Raw genomic sequence first — 21,903 nt, forward strand, 5'->3', positions numbered from 1 at the left:
TCCAAACCCAGTCTGTTTGTCTGAGGCAACTGAAGAAAAATGGGGGAAAATGCTGCAGCTAAACTGGCGGGAGAAACATCATCCATAGATAAAAACAATTATTCATAATGGATTTAATGTCAGGAGCAAGATAAGAGAAGTGTAGATAAAATAAGATGAAATAGAGGACTTTTCAAGCTTTACTAATTAGCTGTAGGGGTTTAAATCACTTCTGAAACACTTGAAGAGTAAGGCACTATTTAATTGCAGACCAATGCTGGGCTCAATCAGCACTGATTATGCCGAGCATCAGACCACAAATAATTCACCTTTAAGTAACCCCAACCAGAGTGGCACTTATAGAGTGCTGCAGTAAAGAGTCCTAAAACTTAAAATGAAGAATTTTAGCACTTTTAGCACAAGGAGAGCAATGGCACACCTTTACGAAAGAAGCACAAATGCAAAAATGATGTTTTTTATTATAGGTGGACTACAAACAAAAGACTGCTGAGCCTTATTTCACATTTTGAGGTCGGGCGGCATTGTTAATTTTGACAACTATTTTAAATTTCAGTCTCTGGGGTAAAATGTTGGCGCCAAAGATCTTAAGGGGGTCGGGAGGCTTTGTCTGCTCTGACGCTGCTAAAATTAGATTTGCAAATATTGATTAAAATCATGATAAAGCTGTTATTAAGTAGTTTGGTCTTTTGATAAGAAAGCATTGTTAGGTACATGTAGGGGGGCTCCAAGGAAAAATGGTTGGAAAACACTGGTGTAGAGTGTGCAAATGGAAATGTTGAAATCCACCTGGATATTTCCTACTCAAAACAAACACTGCTAACTGTCATTTATGGTTGGTTTATCATTAAGATACAAGTAGGTCAAGGGGGAGGCCCCGTGCCAATGTCCTCCTTGGGCCCTAAAATTGCTAAATCCGCCTTTGACTGGGAGACAGCTTGGTCTAGGGTGGGGGCTGTGCAGTAAATAACACTGTCATCAGCATAAAAGTGAAAATTAGCATTAGACATGTTTTGATTGATATGATTTATGTTACGAATGACCAGGAGTGGGACCAGGATTGACTCCTGAGGCCCTCCTTTTGTTACAGTGAGATTGAAGTACAACCTGATGCCAAATGCAGACCATAATTTACTAAACAAACCAGTCTGCATCAGTCTGAGTCATTTAAGTTATGCTTAAGTTTGAATCTTTGATACAGTTCTTATCTCATATCCATAGACCTTAGAAACATGTAGACTAGTAGCAGAAAAAATTCTCTCCATCCCTTTAAAAGAGATTATAAGAGCAACTTTATAATTTGCACATTATATAGAGCTGAGTTGACTGGAGGGCATGTTGCAGAAGGATGCAGCTGTTGCTGTACATGAAACCGCTGTGATTTCCTCGTCATCAGTGTTACAGCAGCTTCTTAGTCAGTGAGGAGTTAGTCCTGACTGTAGTGACCGACTTCTGAATCCTCAAAAATCAGGTCAGTGTTTTCATCTTCTTTGTGTACTGAACACCAACTGTCACTCTTTGAAACCATTTGTTTCACACAAAAAATAAAAAGGCGGATTAAAGCCAAGTTTGTCGAGGCTAGTTTCAACTCAGGAGAGACTGCCAAGTGTGACAGGAGAGAATTGTACGCTTAGAAATTGAGCACAAGTGAAAGGAGCTTTTTAAGCTGCTGCTTCTGGTTTGTTGTTGGATGTTCATTTAATAAGACGCGTGGCTTTAAAAATGGTGTTCCTTTTTCACATCCTCTTAAATCCTGATGCTGTATTCTGCATCTCAGATCAGACTGTCCTCCGCGGTCGTCTTGTCCTCATCATCAAAGGTGGAATCTGCCGTTATAATCAGGCTGTTAGCTCAGGTTGATGCGGCGGCTGCTCTCTGCTCAGATAAGCCTGTCGCAGACCGGTGGCCTCCTGCCTGTGTTCGATTTGTCACTGCTCTCCCACGTCACACCGCGCCCACACGTCCACAGATGGAGACAGAAAGGATCAAGTCACTGCTGTTTCTGAGTGTCTGTGTCACTGTGGAGCAGGACTGTGAGCTCAGCACCAATCAGGCTGAGTTAATGATTCTGGAGAGAAACTTATGTCTCAATTTATCATCCACCATGAGCCTACACTTTACTTAAACAACTCACGGTTGAGTTGATGAGCGGGGGTTAGAGCTGCATGGGATCAATGTATCGAGTTCATTAAGTATTTTGTCTGTGGTAAAGGTTGATGTAGTTTTATTGACTCTTCCTCTTGCTCACTCATCACTTTTTTTGTAAGACATCTTTAAAATGTTAAATAACATATGTTAATCATGATTAATCACAGCTTTGTGAAGATGAGGAATTTCTTATTTTTTTTCCTGCAAAATAAAATATATGATGGATGGATAGAGTTATTTTTCTTAACTCAAGCCTACCCAGCTTACATCACTCCTGTTTGCGATGGATTGCCAGTTTGTCTTTCCAACTGGAAAAGGATTAAAATGTTATAATTAAGGATTTGTATCGATAAGGGTATTGTTGAGAAACATTAGCAATCTCCACCTAAACTATATGCGATGCAAACCATGGCAAAGTCGGCCTGTATAGAAATAATAAATCCATAAAATAGTCGATTATGTGTTCAGTGGACTTATATATTGTTTCTTTCCATAGATACACCTCTCCTCCATACATGTCAAACTCTATTTAATTGTGACTTTCAATCATGTTTTTTTTTTTTTGTACCCAAATAAGAGGTGATCAGCTGGTGCTGTTCGCCCACATATGGGTATGTCCTGTAGTTTTTTGGTTTTGTGGACAGAAAAAGGATGCTTCAAAATATTTTCTTCATTAGCTCTGATTGCTTTAAAAGGTCACATATCATGCAAAATACACATTCAGACTTTTGTAGCAAATATATGTGCTCCCTGGCCTGTCCACAATCTCCCAAGAATCAGAAAATCTATCCCCCTGCCCCTTTAGAAAATGTGTGCTGAAACAAGCCGTTCTCAGATTTTCCCCTCATGATGTCATGTGGGGAGTTGGCCCCGCCCCCAGGTACAGTTGGCCCTCCCCTCTTGGAAGAAAGTTCTGCCCCCCTCTCCTGATCCCCATCTATTAAGCCACACCCATTACCTGATAGGGGTGGGGACAGGGGCGGTGTCAGACAGGTCAGTAACATTTACAGCCACAGACACAAAAACAGCTTGTTCTTAACAGGGCTGAAACAGAGGGGTTTTAGACATGCAAAAATCTTAACCTGGAGTGTTTTTTTTAGCAACAAACTTCACAGACATTTTTTGAGACCGCTGAGACCAATATAAACTTGTCTTAAAGGGGTAAAATAAGTGACCTTCAAGCCCAATGGAGATGAACCTCTACTGCTTTTTGCCCAGGGCTAACAGCTTGCCTGTGCTTTGTTTACCCCATCTAAGCAGATAAAATTGTTGCTTTTAGCATTAAAAGGTCAGGGGAGATAAGCTTCAGCTTATACTTATTTAGTTAGTTTAATCCCTTATATATATCTTGTCAATTGTTTAAATACAGTTAGTGCGATTTTGTGGGGATAAATTGTTAATGATGATCAGCATGAATAAATAGACTACTAATTATCCTAAACATACCAGTGACGGGCCATTCTATTTGTCCTTGTGATGATGCAGATACAGAGAACGATCTCTAGAAATTTTTGTAAATAATTTTCAACTTCATAAAAGTTATTTGAGGTAAATCAAGGAAAACTAAGGTTAATGTAAAATACAGTGTTAGCAAATATACAGAATAGGACCAGTATTAGATAAATAAAAATATCCACAAACTTACAAATATTTTTAATAAACATTTCTATGTCAGGAGAAATAAATACAGCCTCGTTTTATAATAATCCATGATCTTCTGACACAGAATTGTACAAAGATTTTAGCCATTTAATACATTTTAAACTCAAAACACAAAACTTAAAAATGTTACAAAAATTAAAGGAGCAGCAACAATCTGACATTACCAAACAGAGTTATGATTAACAAGTAAAAAGGAAAAAGGTTATATAAGCACAACCCATCCAACTCTTCTAAAGTCAAATCAGTCACTCTTAGGCTTTAGTGATGTATCCCTCTTTGATCAGGAAATCGTATATTTTTCGTGTCTTGTTGACGTCGATCTTGATCAGTGCTCTGGCCTGTGCCAGCCGCAGTCCGCCCTGCCGTCTGCACTCGTTTAGCAAAGCCTGCTTATACTCCAGGTAGGCCCCCGGCACCAGACGCACCACCTGACACAACTACAAACACACAACACAAAAAACGAGAGGTTATTCTTACAAGAAAGCCTCACATTAACTCCTGCAAATGCTGATTTATGAATGAGGATTTAACATTCTGTTCTTTTACTGTGAGGGAAATCTCTTTCCTTCAAAATCACTATTTTCCAGGAGTTTACAAATGACTGCACTGTCCAAGTCATTGTTATGCCTTTCTATATGGTGAGTTACCAGTAGGTGTCATCAAATTATTAATATTTTAGCAAAATTGAGTTAAAATGTAGTTACAAAGTTTTAACCTGCAAAAATAGAAATCTGACTTTCATTTTTGTTAAATTTCCTCCAATCCAAAGTAGTTATGAGGTTGAGGCATACTCTCTTTTAGATATTTTTTCTTTTGTTTCAGCACTGATTTATGATAAAAATGATCCTGCAAAATGTAGAAACAAGGTTTCTGTGCAACACAGACGGTGCATTTTTTTTTCTTTTGCCTGTTTACAATGGCAGTTTTAAAAATTAAACATTTCATTTTTCCTTAAATTTGTCAGATCATTTAAAAAATGTCAAGTTAAAACACCTTTCAGGAGCTTCCAGCTCCTGATGATTTAGGCACCGCTTTTGGCAAAGCTGTACCTCTCAACGCTTAAGCTAGCCACAAACAACATGATTTTAGGCCAGATTTGCCTCCCCTGAAGATCGTGGCGGCGTATCCAGAGTTAAGGCCTGCCACAAATGATTATTTGTCTTCATAATCCTCAAGTGTGTGGTCTCGACATGATTATTTTACTGTTTCAAACAGTATCAGAATGGTTTATGTCACCACTGTAATATGGCTGAATATTGCTAGTGCTGTGCTCATGATGATTAACACTGGTCTTTTTTATAATAGGCCACAACATAGAGTACGGTCTAGACCTGTCCTCTTTGCAAAGTGCCTTGAGATAACTTCAGTTATGAATTGGCACCATACAAAGATTGACTGATTGATAGCATTAGTTTGGACAGGCCACAGAGTTAAGCACTGCCATGTAATTGAGATCAGTTGATCTCATGTACGCCCTCATCTGCTGCCAGCCATCTAATCCACCCTAAGCATGTTATTTAAACTGCTCTAGCCTGGCTACTATTTGCTGCTCTCTCTGCACGCTGCTTTTTAAACCCTACTCCAGCCCAGCTCCTCCTTTTTCTGCTTTTGACTTGATCTGTGTCATTCTTTTAGTCACTGATGCTTGCTCTACTCTGTTTTTTGCTGCTTCTCTCCCTGCCTCAGGCTCTCCCTGCACAGGAGAAGCAGGAATATGTGCTTTTCAAAACAGCACATGTGGAAGGGCAGGGGGATCCAGAACAGTCTCACTGCCATATATTTAAACGGCAATAAATGCAAATTAATCACAGCTAATAAAGAAAAATATTTTTAAAAATATTAAAATGGTCCTGACTGAACTACACCCATACAGAGCACAGCTCTTTTAACATTTTTTGTGTTGCATTTTTCTGACAGCTGTTGAACAATGTAAAAGCAACATCTCTCTTTCCAGTTGCCTTGGGACTTGTTTAAATCCCACATGCCCAGTCATTAAACCTGTTTATGCAAGGAGATAATTTTTCCTCTAACCTAAAATCCATTGTGTGACTCTTGTTAAACGTGCAGAATACCAACCAGCAGATCTCCTGTTAAATGCATATGGGATAAGAGAGAGTAGCAGCTTGCAAACATAAATCAAAATGGCACATAAATGGCACTGTTTGGTTGCAGTGTGTGTGAATCAGTAAATCTTGCCCACTGTTTGTGGAAAGCAATCAGGGAGGCAGGAGAGAGTGCAGGAAGAGGCTGTGACAGCAAGTTTTTGGTAAATCAGACATTCTTCTTCATTTAAAGAATAGTAAGGTCATAACATTTTGACCTTTTGGGGCACGGTAAAAAGCATGGCTGTACCTCTTTCTCCTTCTCGTTGAGCTTCTCTGTCCCTGGAAGCCCAGTTAGGTTGAGAGGGGGAGCACTCCGCCTTCCTGATGCTGCAGAGCACACATTTATTAACAGTCAAACATTTCAGACAGCATAATAGCACGCTGACAACATGCAGTTAATTCGTCTGGATTTGAAAAAGACAGGAGAATAGCTGTTTGCAGTGGTTAAATTGTGTAAATATAGCCTTGTGGGAGCGTGAGTCCCATTACTGCTCCAGGGGTTAAGGACAGGCAGCTCATTTAAAAATGGAAAAAACAGCGAGAGACAAATATGCATGTAGGGGCCTATATTTCAGTGTATTTATGGATGAGTGTCTGCATTATTGTGACTGTGCCTGGGGCAATGCCAACACAACAGAGAGGAAAAGGTGCAGAGCAGGAGAGGTGGAGAAGCTTCGTACCTGACACTGTGATTGTTGTGACAGCTGGAGTGATGCCGGCATCTCTGTGATCACAAAGAAGAGGGTTAGCAGCTTTACAAGCTTATTTATACACACAAAAGTCCTACTCACTCACAGCTTTTCTGGGTTATGTTCACTATTCCTACTCCAAGATCATCATCCAAAAGAGATGAATCATCACATTCAAGTTTTTTTTGGTGAAATAATTAGAAGAACTTGGATACCACCCACATCCAGGGCCCTGGATAGAGAAACAAGAGCAGCAGCACATGAAGGACTTAAAATACCAAAGAGACCGAGGGAAAAGTGAGATGCACAGCAACATAAAAGTGTGCTGTGTTAATTTCAGAGAGCTGACGGAGGTCAGCGTCTCTGACTTCGCCTGCCTTCCATTTACACACGAGGTTAACATGAAAGATGTCTTACATTGCAGCCTGTTTGCTGAGCCACTGCTGACAAGCTCGACCATCCTGGATGTACTGCAGCACATCACACAGCATAGTCCGCTTCCTCCGCTCCTCCTCTCGCATCCGCTTCACCCGTTCATACACCTTTGCACCTAAGGGTGGACACACATAAGAGTCAAAGGAAAGTACTTTAACTCAATGTGATTATTTGCAGTTTAAAGGTGATAAAGCATTGTTTTTAATTAATTAGCAAAGCTAAATTTGCCTAAATGATTAGTTATTCAAAGGGTGATTTCAAGTTTTGTATTAATTCTGCCAATAATACTGATATGACTCCAACACTAGCAGATAAAACTCAATAAAATATTCAGCTAAGCTTTCATCTGTGTGCCATGCATCAGCAAACTAGCCAAACATTAGAATTCTGATCTGAAGACCTGATACGCTGAGCTGCTGCTTCTGCAAATAATAATTAAAACAATTCCGATCCAAACTCAGAATAAAGACTTCAGCTCACATCTGAATATGAATACATTTCCCCTGCTTACTCATGCAACTTTAAAATGAAGTTTCTTTAAGCAGAGGAGTGAAAAGGTCAGACTCGACTCACTGCAGAAAGACTTGATCCCTGCTTTTCTGTACTCCTGCAGCCTGCGGATCTCTCTGCGCAGCTCAAACTCCACTGGAAGAAAAAAAAGAGATGAAGGTAAAGCCTTACATAATGTTACAAAGAAATGTACCTGAACTGTGTCTCAACACTTTTTGTACCACTGAGGTTCAGAAGGAGTTCATGCAGAGTTCAAGACATAAACAATGTGCATATCATTGACAGAGTCAGACAAACTGACAGCAAAAGTTTGAGATTTACTTTGCCTTCTGGTGAGGAATAAAAAACAAAAATTAAAAGCCTCCTCATTTCTGTCCTCACAGCTAGCAGCAGTTAGCTTAGCTTAACATACCCTGGAACCTGGAGGAAACTATATACAGGTACATCTCAAAAAATTAGAGTATCATGAAAAAGTTCAATATTTTTGTCTCTTATTTCAGAAAGTGAAACTCCTATTATATAGACTCATTACAAATAGACTGAAATATTTCAAGCCTCTATTTCTTGAAATGTTGATGATTATGGCTTACAGATAATGAAAACCCCAAATTCAATGTCTCAGAAAATTACATTCTTGTGAAAAAGTTCAATATCGGAAAGTCATGGTGTCACACCCTAATCCGCTAATGAACTTACCTTAACCTTTCTCTTTAAGGTTTAAGGTAATTGTTAGGATATCAAAAGTTAAAAGTCAAAAACCTGGCCTGCAAAACCTAATAACAAAATGTTAAATAAAGCAGAGTAAACAGTCTGCTTACAGGGAAAAAAACTTGTTTTTAATGAAAACATTCTACGCAGCTAACTTACCTCTGATAGCTGCGTAAGCTCAAGGCTAACGTATCTAAAGCTTCATTCACAAAGCTGCACCATAAGGTACGTAGCTTTGCAGCCTACAAGCTTTGCTAAAGCTCACAGTGCAAAAGCTTACTTAGCTGCATCTACTTGTGCAGTAATGTTAATTACAAAGCTAGTGTAGCAATCATAGCTTTAGCTAAAGCTAACAAAGCCAAAGCATACCACAATTCGTTTTTCTGTTTCTGATACAGGCCTATACATAATTTAATTCAGGATCAGACCATTTCATCTCATTTTTTCTCTTCCTTTTTTCTTTTTAAATATAAAATATTAATTACTTAGTCTGTAATGTTTGCAATGTGGTTGTTTCATGAATGTAACTGCCAGACTTTGTTTATGAATTAAGTTTTTAGAAAATGAATCTAAAACTGGAAATATGTTGTACCAGCAGTTCCAGTCTGACAGAGACGGCGTCTCAAATGAACCATCTATGAGAGTGGCCGTTAGAGATGTACGGTTTCAGCCAGGCTGTCTTTGAAATGATGAGAGAAACCTTACCAAAAAAGTTACCCAACTTTTCATAACCACTATTGTCTGCTTCTAACACAAGAATCTGCTCTGCAGTACCAACTGAAGGAATCCTTAATATTTTATCTTTATGTTAAATGTGTGCTTCGGTTAGCCAAAGGAGCTTGATGCCAATCCACAGCTCCATTCTGTGCATGTCTTGGCTTTAAAATTGTGCAATTATAGGGATATTTTGGCTTCACTTTTGTACAACAAAAGGAAACAGAGACATGTTGTCCATATTAATACACATTCAAAAAGAAAAACAGCTTGTCTGCCTCTAATGTAGTGATGAGGGCTTCAGGAGTTTAGAGTTTGAGGTCACTGGTTAACTGCCTGACTTCTCCTTTATTCTTTATATAACCCGGCTCATATAGTTTATACAACTTCTTTATCTTTCAAACAAGCTTAAAAACATATGGGCTCATCGCAGCACCACACAGAATGAGTATGTGACTTGTTGGTTAAAACAGTGGAGCATTAGGGTGCTACAGATCAAATATTTGCATTAGGAGGAGGTGGAGTCCAAAAACAGAGATAATTGAAAGCAATTTGGGAATAATTTCACAAGGTGGCCTCTTGAGACTCCATAATGCTAAAAAGACAAACATATACTGGCTGCATGCTGAGGCCTTATATGGAAGTGAGATGAAAAAAAAAAAACATTCATATCAGTCTTTTCATTTTAGACACAAACAGAAAATAAGTGAGCTACAATCTTCAGAAAGGTATATTTTTTTTCATGGGTAAACATTACCTTGTGTTTTTTGCAACACATTTCTTAAAAAAAGCCTACCCCAGTCTGATAGTCTGCCATTATCTCAGAACAAAATCTAAAGATAAAAACTTTTGAAGGCAACATTATCTATCAGTGTTGAGTCAGTTTGGCTAAATCTGATTTAATTTATTCTCTGTGTTTGTGACTGGCTCATACTCTCAGAGCCTAATCATGTGTACTCAGCCAAATACTAACGTGCGTGGCTTTCGATGAATTTGTCATGTTCAATCGGTCCAACCACCCTGGCAAATCTCCTCATGACGTCATAGAGCTCCTGCACCTCCTTTGGGTAGCATCGCTCCAGCACTGGACGAGAGAAAGAGAGCAGAGGGGAGGAGTGAGTGGGCAGCAGATACAAACAAATAACAACAGAAATATGGAAGAATAATCCCCTCTTCAGATACTCTGACACATTCAGTTTGTAATTTATTTATCAGCAGTGTGCATTAATGGAGAAGTGCAGTTATTCTGTTACTTTCTGTTAAAATTTCACTCAAACTACAATTGTTCATTTTACCACCAAAGAAATGCATTAACATGTACTATGGCTGTACAGAGAGATCTCCCATGCCTTGTTTTTTTTTTCTTTTTTACAGTTTGCTGCACAAAAAGTGGTATTAATTCTTCTTAGGTAAGGTCCTAAAGAGGTCTTAAAAAGTCTTTAATTCTTTAAAGATTGTAGGAACCGTGGACTAGAAGCTTAAACCTCATTTTTCTGTCATTTCGTTATTTATTTCTTTACCAAGTAAAAACTGCTGCTATTTATTATTTAGTAGAAAAATACTTCCCCCCAAAAAATAGACTTAAGTAAAATTACAGATTTTAAAAAGTATTCAATGAAGTACAAATGTACAAAAAGCTATTCAATAACAATAACCTGAGTAAATGTATTTGTTTATTTCCAGCTCTTCAGGTTCCTATCCTATTTGAAAAAGTAGTCATGCAAAGAAAGAAAGCACTATTTGTCTACATAAAACATTTATATATTGTAATAAATTCAGACCTTATGTTTAGTGCAACCACTTACAGTGCTTAACAAATTTATTAGACCACCCTAACCCTAACCAAAGTAAGCTTTATGCCACAGCTGCCCTAAATTAACAGCATTGATAATTACCAAAATCATTTTTTATGTTTCTGTAATGGTTAATACACCAATATGTAGAAGCTCTTTAACCCAAACGATATTTTTAATGCTACCCAAATTTGAGCCAGCTCAAATAAAAAAAAAAAGGTGAATTCAGTTTGAAATTCCTCATTCCTGTTCAAAATGTGGAGAGCTCACTGAAAATGAAAGAGTCCATATTAAAGCACTTCATGATGCTGGATGGTCTGAGACAAATATGACAGGTGGTCTAATAAATTTGTTAAGCACTGTACATTGCAATATTTATTCCTGTTTGTAGCTTATTTTTCTTTAATCATTCCGGTCTTAAGGATTGAACAGGGAAATATATTAAAACATCAGTTCTTGCAAGCTTGCTGCATCAAAAATCCTCCTCCCTCTCTGAGATTGGTCACAGTAATGCTCCTTCGATGTGTTTCCATCAGCACTTAGCTCACTCTACAAGCATGCATACTCTGAAGAGCTTGTTGTGTTCGTCTCAAACCCTCGGCCGCGTTGCTGAGTAACAGACAAGTGTCAAAGCCAGAGAGGAAAGCTGTTGTGGGGGAGTGTGAGGAGTGCTTATGTGTGTCCGTGAAGTTCCATCATCAGGCTCCTATATGTGAGCTCTAATTAGCAGCTGTCATCTCTGGGTAAACACATGCAGTCATGCTGACAATAAAACTATAGGCACAAGGAAAAATGTCGGCTACTAAGTGATGTCAACACTGGAGCATGTGGTCGCACACAAACACTGACTGTAAAAAAATGCAACAAAACAATCACTTCAATGATTTAAAGGAAGCAGCCTGAGCAGGACTCCACACGGACTCTGGTCAGACTGCCTCCAGCACTCACTGAGACATGATACCGTGAGCCTCCCGGGCTCGGGTACTGCTTCCATTATTGCATGTGACACAAACACACACACAGGCACTCTGTAGAGACACACACAATCTTTGACAGTCTCCATGACAACCAGTGTTCAGCTCTACAGCTACTCCGAGTTCCCTTTTGTCTTGAAAGACCAGAGAGATAAGGGAGTGGAGGGAGAAAAATGGAGAAGGGCTAACTGGAGGCAGGAGGATACATACATACATTAAACATGAGTAGAGAAGAAGTCTTCAACTCTCCGACCACGGGTGATTTCAGAGAGCAACACGTGGGAAGCAACAACAGGGAGGGCGGTCGGACTTGGCTTAAAAAGAAATTAATTGGAGAAATCCATTCATAGTATCGTCTGCCTGACCTCTAATACAAACACCAGAGAGATGACGAGAATTACATTACAGCGCTTGCTGAAATCCAACCTGTGACAGGTGGATCAATAAACAAACCCCCCTGCGTTTTAAGCCATTATGTTAGCAGCGCTCATCGCATGAAGATCTATTCACAGTAAAGCCATTATGCAGCCCCACACAACCTCTGTGGACTATTTGTAGCTCTGATCATGAATACAAGCTCCGCCAGTCGCCACACTTCTGCTACATGAAGGGCCTCAGAGGCTAACGGGGATAATTACCCCCGAGTTGTTTGCATGCATCCACAGAAACTCTGAGCAGCGATTTGGATGGTAGGTATCAGATGCCTCCCTGAAATGCTCTGAATACTGACGCAGCCCAGCCCAGATGAGTTTCACATGAGTTATGACTTACTCTGAAATTTCCGCAGGTTGATCAAGCCGTGGTCTCGGATTATCCTGAAAGAAATGGAGATGAAGTTTTATTAATATGCAAATTAATTTTCTGATTGCTGTGTGCCTGCAATATTAAACCTGGCATTTACTCATATGTAATTACCTTGGCTGTTACACTCTATAAAGTCATTACAGCATTTGAAAACTAAATATACAAATCTGCTCTGTACACAGCAGCAGCAAGGTGATATTTATGCAATAATTGCATTTTATGTGTAAATGATTTAAAGGTTTGTATCAAGCTCCCTGAAAGGTCACACATGCTGCTGGCATGTGACCGAGCCTGGGAGCCTTTTTGACAAGTTACAAGTTAACAGAGATAAAATAAGGATCACAGGGAGTGGAGACATGCCATTCCTCCATTCTCAGAGAGCACAAACTCGTTACAGCTGATTTAGTGATGGATGCATTACAGCGAGGATTGACGGCGTGTATGTCAAAGAATGACAGCTAACAGGCTGAAGGTGGAGGAGGCTCTCTAGAGAGAAAAACCAATGATGGACAACATTAGAAAAGAGGGGAAACATATGCTAATCCTCTATTGTATGGGAAATTAACACGGCAGATAGGGCTGACAGTCACCATTATTTTTCTATGATCCATGAGGACTTCTTCTTCTTCTTCTTATCATTCAGTGACATTATACATTTATTATAAAATTATTTTCCCCATTCAATGATAACAATGAAATTCAAGAAAAAGGACATTTAAAGTGCTTCTGTCTTAAAAAAAAGAAAAAAAAAACTTCAAGGAAGGTGGTCAGCTGTAGCTTTGTTTGACTCACAGCTAAAGATAAAAACACTCAGTGGCCACTTTATTAAGTACCTGCAGGTTGCATTATGTTTCCCTTCTGACTCATATTTTCTGACCTCATGCACTGATTGCAGAGAAGGGTCATAATATTCTTTTGCTTTATTTTTGTATAAAAATGTATATACCATGTATGTTTTCTGGAGATGTTTATTCAATAAATGCATTTTTTTCCTGTAAGTCTGTATTGTTTTAAACTCAGAGATGTTTCTTTTTGTTGTTTTTCTTAGGTCTAACCTTAATCTGAAAAATAAGATGAGCAAAATATTACACAGAATGGATAAAAATAGAAAAAGGAGAGTGAGTGCTACCCAGGGTCAAAAATATCTAAAAACATTGTAACCAGGATCAGGTGCTTTTCAGAATGAGAGAACGAGGACATAATGCAAAAAGAAGAAAAAAAATGGCATGCAAATAAAGAACTGAAAATCTGAGGCAATCTGATGTAAAAAATATCCATTATTGAACAGGGATGTCCGTGTATTTCAACCCTAACGAGTGATGTCCCGATGAAGACTCTGGTTTTCTACCATGGACTTCATTTGCAAGTAATCTGAAAGTCATTTTTTCCTCTTTTTGCACTACACAAAATTATTTAAACAGTCCCACATATGGCAACCTTATAAAAATGATTTTAAAAAGTTGAAACAAAGCTTTCAACAGATTAATGTTAACCGAGGCTGAGGCTTGAAAGGTGTACCTAATAAACTGACTCTGGAGAGAATACTCTCCCGTTCTGACCAAGATATGTATGCAAACATGCATCAGAGTGAAAAAAAAAACATCTAAATTGTTTTTTGAAATTTTTATTTTGTACTAGAGCAGTCAGCATTTGTGCATTAATTGTCATAAAGGTCCATAATTAGTGCATTATTTCTTTTTTACATTCACATTGATTGCATACATTACTTTATCATCCCTTTCAGCACACGATGGTCAAGCCACTGCAGAATCTCAATGCCCTCATAGTGATGAAAATCAAGTCCACCACTGTTCCCTAAAGTCTCATTCCGTTTTTAAAAACTCATATCTAAACCCTTATCTTAGAGATCAGCAGCTGGAAATTTTTTAGAATGATACAAAAGGAGAATTAAATGTAAAATAGTGGAAGTATAAAATGCAACACAAGGGGAGCTTAGTCATGATTTACTACAGATACACTGAGATTAATTGCAGTTAATTTCTTAAATGTAATGATGTCTCATAGGTAGACATTCCTTTGAAATCCATATGCAAAACCTCGCTATTCTGTGGTCTTTTATAAATATTTAAAGGGAAGGGCAGTGAAGACTTTGTGCAGCTGGTGCCAGTTACAGACTCTACATACAATTATAGAATATCTACACATGGGTTTGTATTTCTAGCATCTGAAGAGCTCTGTTTGAGTGTGAGGTACATTTTAAGTCTGAGCTGCACCGACCAATTACTCATCAGTAAGTTTAGGTGTATGCAGGCTCCCATGGACAGCAAAAACACAAGCTGAATAATATGTTCACTAGCGACTAATCTCATCATGATTTCAGTAGATCTTTATTCTGTTATCTGCATAAAGTGGAGCTAATGATCTAATATAGATAATCATTTCAACTTCAGTTACAAATCTACTTGATGCTGTGCTACAAACATCAATCAGCGTTTAGATTTCCCAACTACCTGAAATGCAACAGCATTGATCCACGATTCATGAAACCAACATTTAAAAGTTTTCTTCTTTTCTGAGGACAGACCTGACAATGCTGTTTTTGTTTTTTACAGTTTACAAATCTGCATTATGATCACAAGACACAGGACATCACAAGACAACTGCTTTCATTTTTGTACTCTTTCGCTTAAACAAGCCAAAGTGACGCCACTGTGAAGCCTGCTGTCAAAGTGAGACTCAACAGAAAAATGGGTGCTACTCAAGATTGTGGATCAAGAATCAACAGCAAAATGATATAACGAGAAAAAAAAAGTTGCACAGAAAAGGAAGTCTTGCCTGTTGCTCATTTGATGCTGAAACCTCTGGTTTTACTAGGATAACACAGAAATCTCAGAAGATCTGCTTTTAGAGATATTTATTAAACTGTAAAGGGTGTCTACTCCTCTGGCTTTATTTTCACTCTCCACAGTCTCACCAAACGTCCCGTGTACAAAACAGTCTGATTGGCTAGATGTCTAGCCAATTAACACTTAATCCTTGAGACCACTGACCCAGTGAGAGTGTTGCATCACGTCCTGTTTTCTGTTGCTGGCGTCTTTCTCTGTACTGTTTTGTAATGCTGATACAACTAGGGCTAAGTTTTTTCTTTTCCTTTAATTTTTTGATTTTGCAGTTTTACTTTTACATTTACGCTTTGTATGTCATAATAAATGTGTATTGGTTCTAAATATCAGCTAGTTTTATGAGCCACATATAATAAATACAGGCCCTGAAAAAACAGAATCTGTCAATCCCTTGCACTGAGATTGGTGGTAGCTTTAGTGTGGTCAAATTGCCAAACAATTTGGCTACACCATGATCACAACAAAGCAGGCACATCTCTTCACTTCTAATACTATACAAAGTTTCAAATAAGATTCCCACTGCTTGTTTGTTGCACCTGAATAAATCCCCCTGGCTTGCAATGAGAGCCTCAAATAACTCATGAATATTTAATTATACTCACATCACCAAACCTGCAACAACCACAGTCTCCAAGGACTTGTCTGGTAAGCACTTCTAACAAATAATTAAAGATTTTGATTTAAAATAATAAATACATTACTGCTATGAATTAATTAATATTAAGAAAATTCAGACTAGGGGTTTAATAATTTTTGCCTTGTAAATTTTAATTCAGTATGAAATGCATTAATTCAACATGAAAATATAAATAAGTATCTGTGAAATGAGGCTCTAGCTGGTCATTTAAGGAGCTTAGAGTGCCACCTACTGAATGACTGAGGCTATTACATAAGAACATAAATACTAGTAATGTATTCCTTTTTTTGCTGAATTAGAAAAGGACCTACTTTTTCCTCCGTTGCCTCTCCTTTAATCTTGAATGATATATGTCGACGACTGAAAGCTTGAGTGCTGAAATAAAACAATGACACAGTCAGTAGAGTAAATGTTGTAGTTTACTCCATGATCTTCTATTTGTCAATGAAAGAAACACAAAAAAAGCTATTGAGATTCTACTCACCACGTAGAATGTCTGAGTCATCATCCACAAAGTCGATGTCTTTTAAATCCCATTCTGCATAGTTGTCAAACTCCTAACAGGGCAGAGAAAGATGGCTTTCATCATCTTCTGCTTTGATCTAACTTCACTTTAGCCGACAAATGATCCCAGACGACAGCTCATATTCAAAAACAATTTAGAGGGTTATAGGGTAAAAGCAAACAACAGTATGAGTCACTGCTTCAATAACATCTAATAAAAAACCATCTAAATGCCGTTTCATGTTGATGATGGAAAAACACCTCCCACACCTCCATGAAGTCTGCTCTGGCAGGCATGTACCCAGCCATATCTCGAGACAACACCGAATCAAACGTGGGGCGAGGGGGATCGTCTGTGGCTGTAATATCAACAAATAACAGAACAGAAAAATTAACATACCATACCACTTTACTGTCCCTTGGGGAATTTGTCTTTGACTTAAGTGCTGCATGTTCAGCTCCTACTATTAATATTTCAGAATACAATGCAATATGTATTTATTTTACATGACAAAAAAATTGTGCAACCTTCAAACCCCATCTGAGATTTACTTACAGTAAGAAATATAAGAAATGCAACAACTCTATCTCTTCCTGCAAGTATATCAAAGAGTGAAAAATGTTTGTCAGGCTCTCAAACACGAGGACAGATGGAGACCTGAAGCCTGATAGGAACCGAGACAACTCACCAACTGTTTCTGTCTAACTGGACACTCACTTTCAGTGTTAGCAAGAGTGAAAATTCACTCTATTTTTTTAATTAGTAAATCTTGTTTTTAGAGTGAAAATTCACTCTATTTTTTTAATTAGTAAATCTTGTTTTTAGAGTGAAAATTCACTCTATTTTTTTAATTAGTAAATCTTGTTTTTTACTACTATAGAGGTCAACAATAAAGGCTTCCATTATTTTTAAACATACTTGAAAACTGTTAGATATGAGCCCTAGTAGGAGCTTATCTTAAACACTGTCTGTGCCTTAACTTGTTCAAAGAGACAAGACAGAAAAACCTCAGGATTAATTTAAGTTGTATCATCCTTGAAAAAACAATTACTGTAAATAATGCATGTACTGACGCTTGAAAGGAATAGCGCCCTCCGCAAAGCAGGAATCTTTCGTCTTGCGGAGGCTCAGCAGGGTGGAGGAGAAGAGCGGGTTATTGATGAAATTCTTCATGTAGTGGCTCTCACATTCCTCTTTAGTTTTAGTCCGCATCTGATAAGCCACATCCTGCCTGTGGGGCAAAAATGCAGAGTTTATGTGGTAATGTGTAACAATAGATCATAGAAAGTTTAGTGAGTAATATGAATAATTTACTAGCATACTACACTGTGCAGTATATTGCTGTAATTTGTCTAAAAAATATTTGAGGTTATATATCTTGATGATAACTAAATCCCTTTCACTTAAGGTATCTAAGCACAAAGCCAAGCCAAAAATCCTTACTCTGAAGAGAAGCATATCATTCTCTGTCTCATCAACTATTTACAGAAGGAATACATGATAATAGAGTTGCCAATACTGGATATGTTGAAATTTACAAATTCATGTATATAAATATAGTTCAAACCTAGAACTTTAATCCTTAAAACACATAATTTAAGTTTAAGAAATGAGGATAAACAAAGAAAAAGACTTCAGCTGACGTAGGGCTGTTGGTCCTGGCTACCTCCAAGATATTGTCATGATATTGATATCATGCCTTTAATATCCCTAATTAACAGGGTTTTTTTATTTGAAAGAAAATTACCATAGGACTACAGACTAGGATTTAAAAACCTATGAACTAAATCCTTATGCCCCAATATTCTCATGTAGTTTGGTTTTCAGTCTTGTGTAACATAGAAATGAAGAGAATATAAATAGAAGTCTAGAAGCCAGTGATTTTTCTATTTCACACGTCAGCAAAAAAGAAAAAAAAAAACAAAACAGGGAAGCAAGGCAGTCTTTATCTTGTTTTGCAGGTGCATTTATCTGATGTTGTTTTCAGAGATACATGGCATTTTTTTCTGTTATCAAAGTAGTAATGCCCATCTAAAATGTCCCTCTATGTCTCCATTTAAAGTATTTAAAAGCAAAGAATCAAGTTGCTCTGCAAAACAGAGGGGACAAAGTGAAAGAAGGCGATTACAGTGTATTCAGAAAGTATTTAGACCCCTTCACTTTGTTTCTATTTTGATATGTTGCAGCCAGATGCTACAATAAAAAAACATTTTTTTGTCATTAATCTACTCAGTACCCAATCATGACAAAGTGAAAACTGAATTTTAAAATTTTGGCTAATTTATAAAAAGAAAACCAAAAAAACTGAAATATCACATTGACATAATTATTCAGACTCTTTTAAAAAACACTTCAAATGTAGCTCAGGTTCCAGAGAGTCCACCTGTGTCACATTAAAGTGACTGGGCATAATTTGGAAAGGCACACACCTCTCTATAGAAGGCCTCATAGCTGACAATGCATATAAGTCCAAAAACCAAGCCATGAGGTCAAAGGAACTGCCTGCAGAGCTCAGAGACAGGATTGTTGCAAGGAACAGATTAGGGGAAGGCTACAAAAAACACCTGCTTCACCAGCAGTTCCCAAGAACACAGCGACCTCCATAATTCTCAAATGGAGGAAGTTTGGCACAACCAGGAATCTTCCAAGAGCCAGTCACCTGGCCAAATGGAGCAATCTTGGGAAGAGGGGCCTGAGTAAGAGAGGTGGCCAAGAACCTGATGGTCACTCTGACAGAGGTCCAGAAATCTTCATTTTTCAGTGAAACATTGCAACAACAAGACCTTGAAGGAATGGACTCCAACATTAAAACAAGAAGAACAAAAGCACTCACCAGTTTCCAAAGCCACAGTCCATGACCGCTTCTAACAGAGCCATCTCCTCCTGGGCCGTCCACCCCGGCTCTAAGATGGGGAAGTCTGATGTCTGTATCAGGAGTGAAGAGTGAGAGTGAGTGGAAATATCATGATTGGTTTGTCTGTAAGAGACTATTTCTGTTTCACTTACCATGATTTCATATTTGTGATCACTCTGATGCTTCTTGTATTCGAAACCTCTGGTAAAACACTGAAAAAAAGTTTAATTTCAGCCTCAAAGAGTGTTAGATTGATAAACAAGGGCTCTCATAACATTTGTGTCTGTTTGTACTTACCTGTAGACAGAGAAGGAAAGGTGAGGGTCCACATTCTGCACATTTGATGTAAGGTTCAGTTAGATAAGAAGAGCAGCCTCTGCATGGAGGTTTATCAAAAGGATCATCTGAAATGGACAAACACGTGGGTGCTGTTTATTCTCTCATAACGGCAATGACGAACTATTTTACACAAGCATAAATACACGATATTAACGATGAATGCTGATCACCAATTTCTTAGACTGTTTGGCCCAGAGGCCGCTCAAGCAGCCTGAAGTTAAAGTCAGCAAATGGTAAACAAACATACAGCTAACCATAGCCCTAATAAATGCTAAGCTAACGATGCCGATGAAAGGTAATACGACGTTTGGTTGAACGGCACAAATAATCAAAATGGAGGGGAAATAAGGAGATATCGATGTAAAGACAAGCTAGCTTAAATGCTAACGTTAGCGAAGCAATGCTACCCACAGAGCAGCTAATGTGGAAAACCGTAAATATTTTAAGAAATAAGCACACTACATACATAAAACTAAAGCAGTAGCATGTAACTGTGTTATTTTAACGACACTTACTCCCAAACGACGCAAGACGGTCCATAAGACAATTTTTTCTCACAAAACTAATAACAGAATGGATGTTTTCTTTTTCTTCTTCTCTGAGGTTGAAAGGCCGCTGGCGTCTTTTGCTGTTGCAGTGCTGCCATCTGCTGGAGATATTTCACACCCACAGTTTGAGGTTCATATATTTTATTTTAATGTTTTTATTCAGTTCAGTTCAATTAAAACTTTCTTACGGACCCAGTGTCCAGATGAAAAAAGCACAAGGCATAAAATGTCAGCACAATCCATATATGCTTTTCTAAAGGCACATAAAATGATCATAATTTAAATTTGATTTGTGAAAAACCACATCAAGTAACGGTATAATTAGTATAAAAGAGGCATCTGTTCCCATGTCTTGATGACGTTGACAGTTCTGTATCTATATATATGAATTTGTCCCCAGAGTAATCAAGTTGGCAGATTGGCAAGTTTTTTGTTAATACAGCTAGAGCAGAACTGTTTGATTAGTTTAGAAAGAGTGCTAGTTCCTGATAAAAGATCCCAGATGAAGGGCCAGAGAGATATTGCACAACATATGCTTAATGAATTTTCTAACTTCAGTCAAACAAATTGCGATTTTTTTCTTCCTCAGTTGAAGCAAGAATGCTTTCACAGTCTCTGCATAGTGTCTGTGCCTTTGCTCATGACTGTTGTCAGGCTAGCACAGCCAGTTTTGTCTGAGCCATCTCACATCCTCTACTCTGAGTATGAACTTTTGCTGTCTGTAGGCAATACAGAGTCCCAAAAAGTTTGAATCACTTCTTTAGTAGTGTGTGTTATTCCGTGTACTTATGGATTTTGTGTATATATGTGGATTGTTGTTACTTACTGATCTAATGTATTATTATTATCAATGTGATGGCAGCACTTGGAGACCAAGACAAATTTCCCCAGTGTCTTGAATCGTATCATACCCTATTGTATCATATCCCATTATATTGTGTTGTATTTTATTGCATTTTATTATATTGTATCATATTGTATTGTATCATTCCGTACCCTATTGTATCGTATGGTATCGTCGTATCATATTGTATCTGCTCTTTGCATCTACATTTTGTCTTTTTATTAAGAAGAAGAGATATTTTGTCATGTCTGGAGTGGACAGCAGATACTTTCATTACTAGGCAGTATAGAAGGTTTCTGTAAAAATAGGAATAACTTGTGACACCGTGAGATCGGACAAATAAACTGGCGAATTAATGAGATGGACAATTATATGGATATAATAAAAATTCAGTTCTTTATTTTAAAAAAAAACCTCTTGTGTGCATAATTTCACAGTATTGGTAATCTACTCAAAGGGCTGCTAAAAATAACCTCAGGGGCCTGACCCGGTCCAAGGGCCTTGAATTGTAGGCGTGGTTGTAGAGTGTTAACTCCTGCAGTTACAAATACCTCAGTGTTTCAACTTCTGCTACTCAGTAACAAACCCATGACTGTCCCATAGAGATATATCACACATTCACTTTTACTTACCCTACTTAATATGAGGGTTGCAGCTATGGTACATAACATGGGAAAACTACCTGATACTTTCTTGGAAAGGTGTTATAATGACCTGTCTTCCTTTAACATAGCCCACTGACACCAGTGCTGTTGCTTCTTGCTCTTTCCCCC

The 21,903-nt window shown here is 38.0% G+C and overlaps 1 protein-coding gene across 1 annotated transcript; it reads right to left on the bottom strand.

Annotated features, from left to right (window-relative positions):
• Positions 1-3,783: 3,783 nt before the first annotated feature.
• tada2a (transcriptional adaptor 2A) lies at positions 3,784-20,374 on the bottom strand. The gene is made up of 15 exons (XM_041797906.1): positions 20,254-20,374; positions 19,697-19,803; positions 19,552-19,611; positions 19,379-19,470; positions 17,619-17,776; positions 16,815-16,903; positions 16,525-16,597; positions 16,352-16,415; positions 12,507-12,550; positions 9,942-10,052; positions 7,610-7,681; positions 7,019-7,151; positions 6,593-6,636; positions 6,160-6,239; positions 3,784-4,244 (listed from the first exon to the last, which is right to left on the bottom strand). Exons 1-15 carry the CDS (start codon positions 20,276-20,278, stop codon positions 4,059-4,061), a joined length of 1,338 nt encoding a protein of 445 aa, XP_041653840.1. The 5' UTR covers positions 20,279-20,374; the 3' UTR covers positions 3,784-4,058.
• Between the last annotated feature and the right edge of the window lie 1,529 nt (positions 20,375-21,903).

The sequence above is a fragment of the Cheilinus undulatus genome, linkage group 2 (assembly GCF_018320785.1).
Source record: "Cheilinus undulatus linkage group 2, ASM1832078v1, whole genome shotgun sequence".
NCBI classification, from domain to species: Eukaryota; Metazoa; Chordata; class Actinopteri; order Labriformes; family Labridae; genus Cheilinus; species Cheilinus undulatus.

Coding starts and splice junctions, on each gene's coding strand:
- tada2a (XM_041797906.1), bottom strand. CDS start 20,278: ATGGACCGTCTTGCGTCGTTTGGGA. Junction 19,804..20,253: donor CCGTCTTGCGTCGTTTGGGA/GTAAGTGTCGTT, acceptor TGTCCATTTCAG/ATGATCCTTTTGATAAACCT. Junction 16,598..16,814: donor CCAGAGCAGACTTCATGGAG/GTGTGGGAGGTG, acceptor CTGCCCTGTTAG/GAGTTTGACAACTATGCAGA.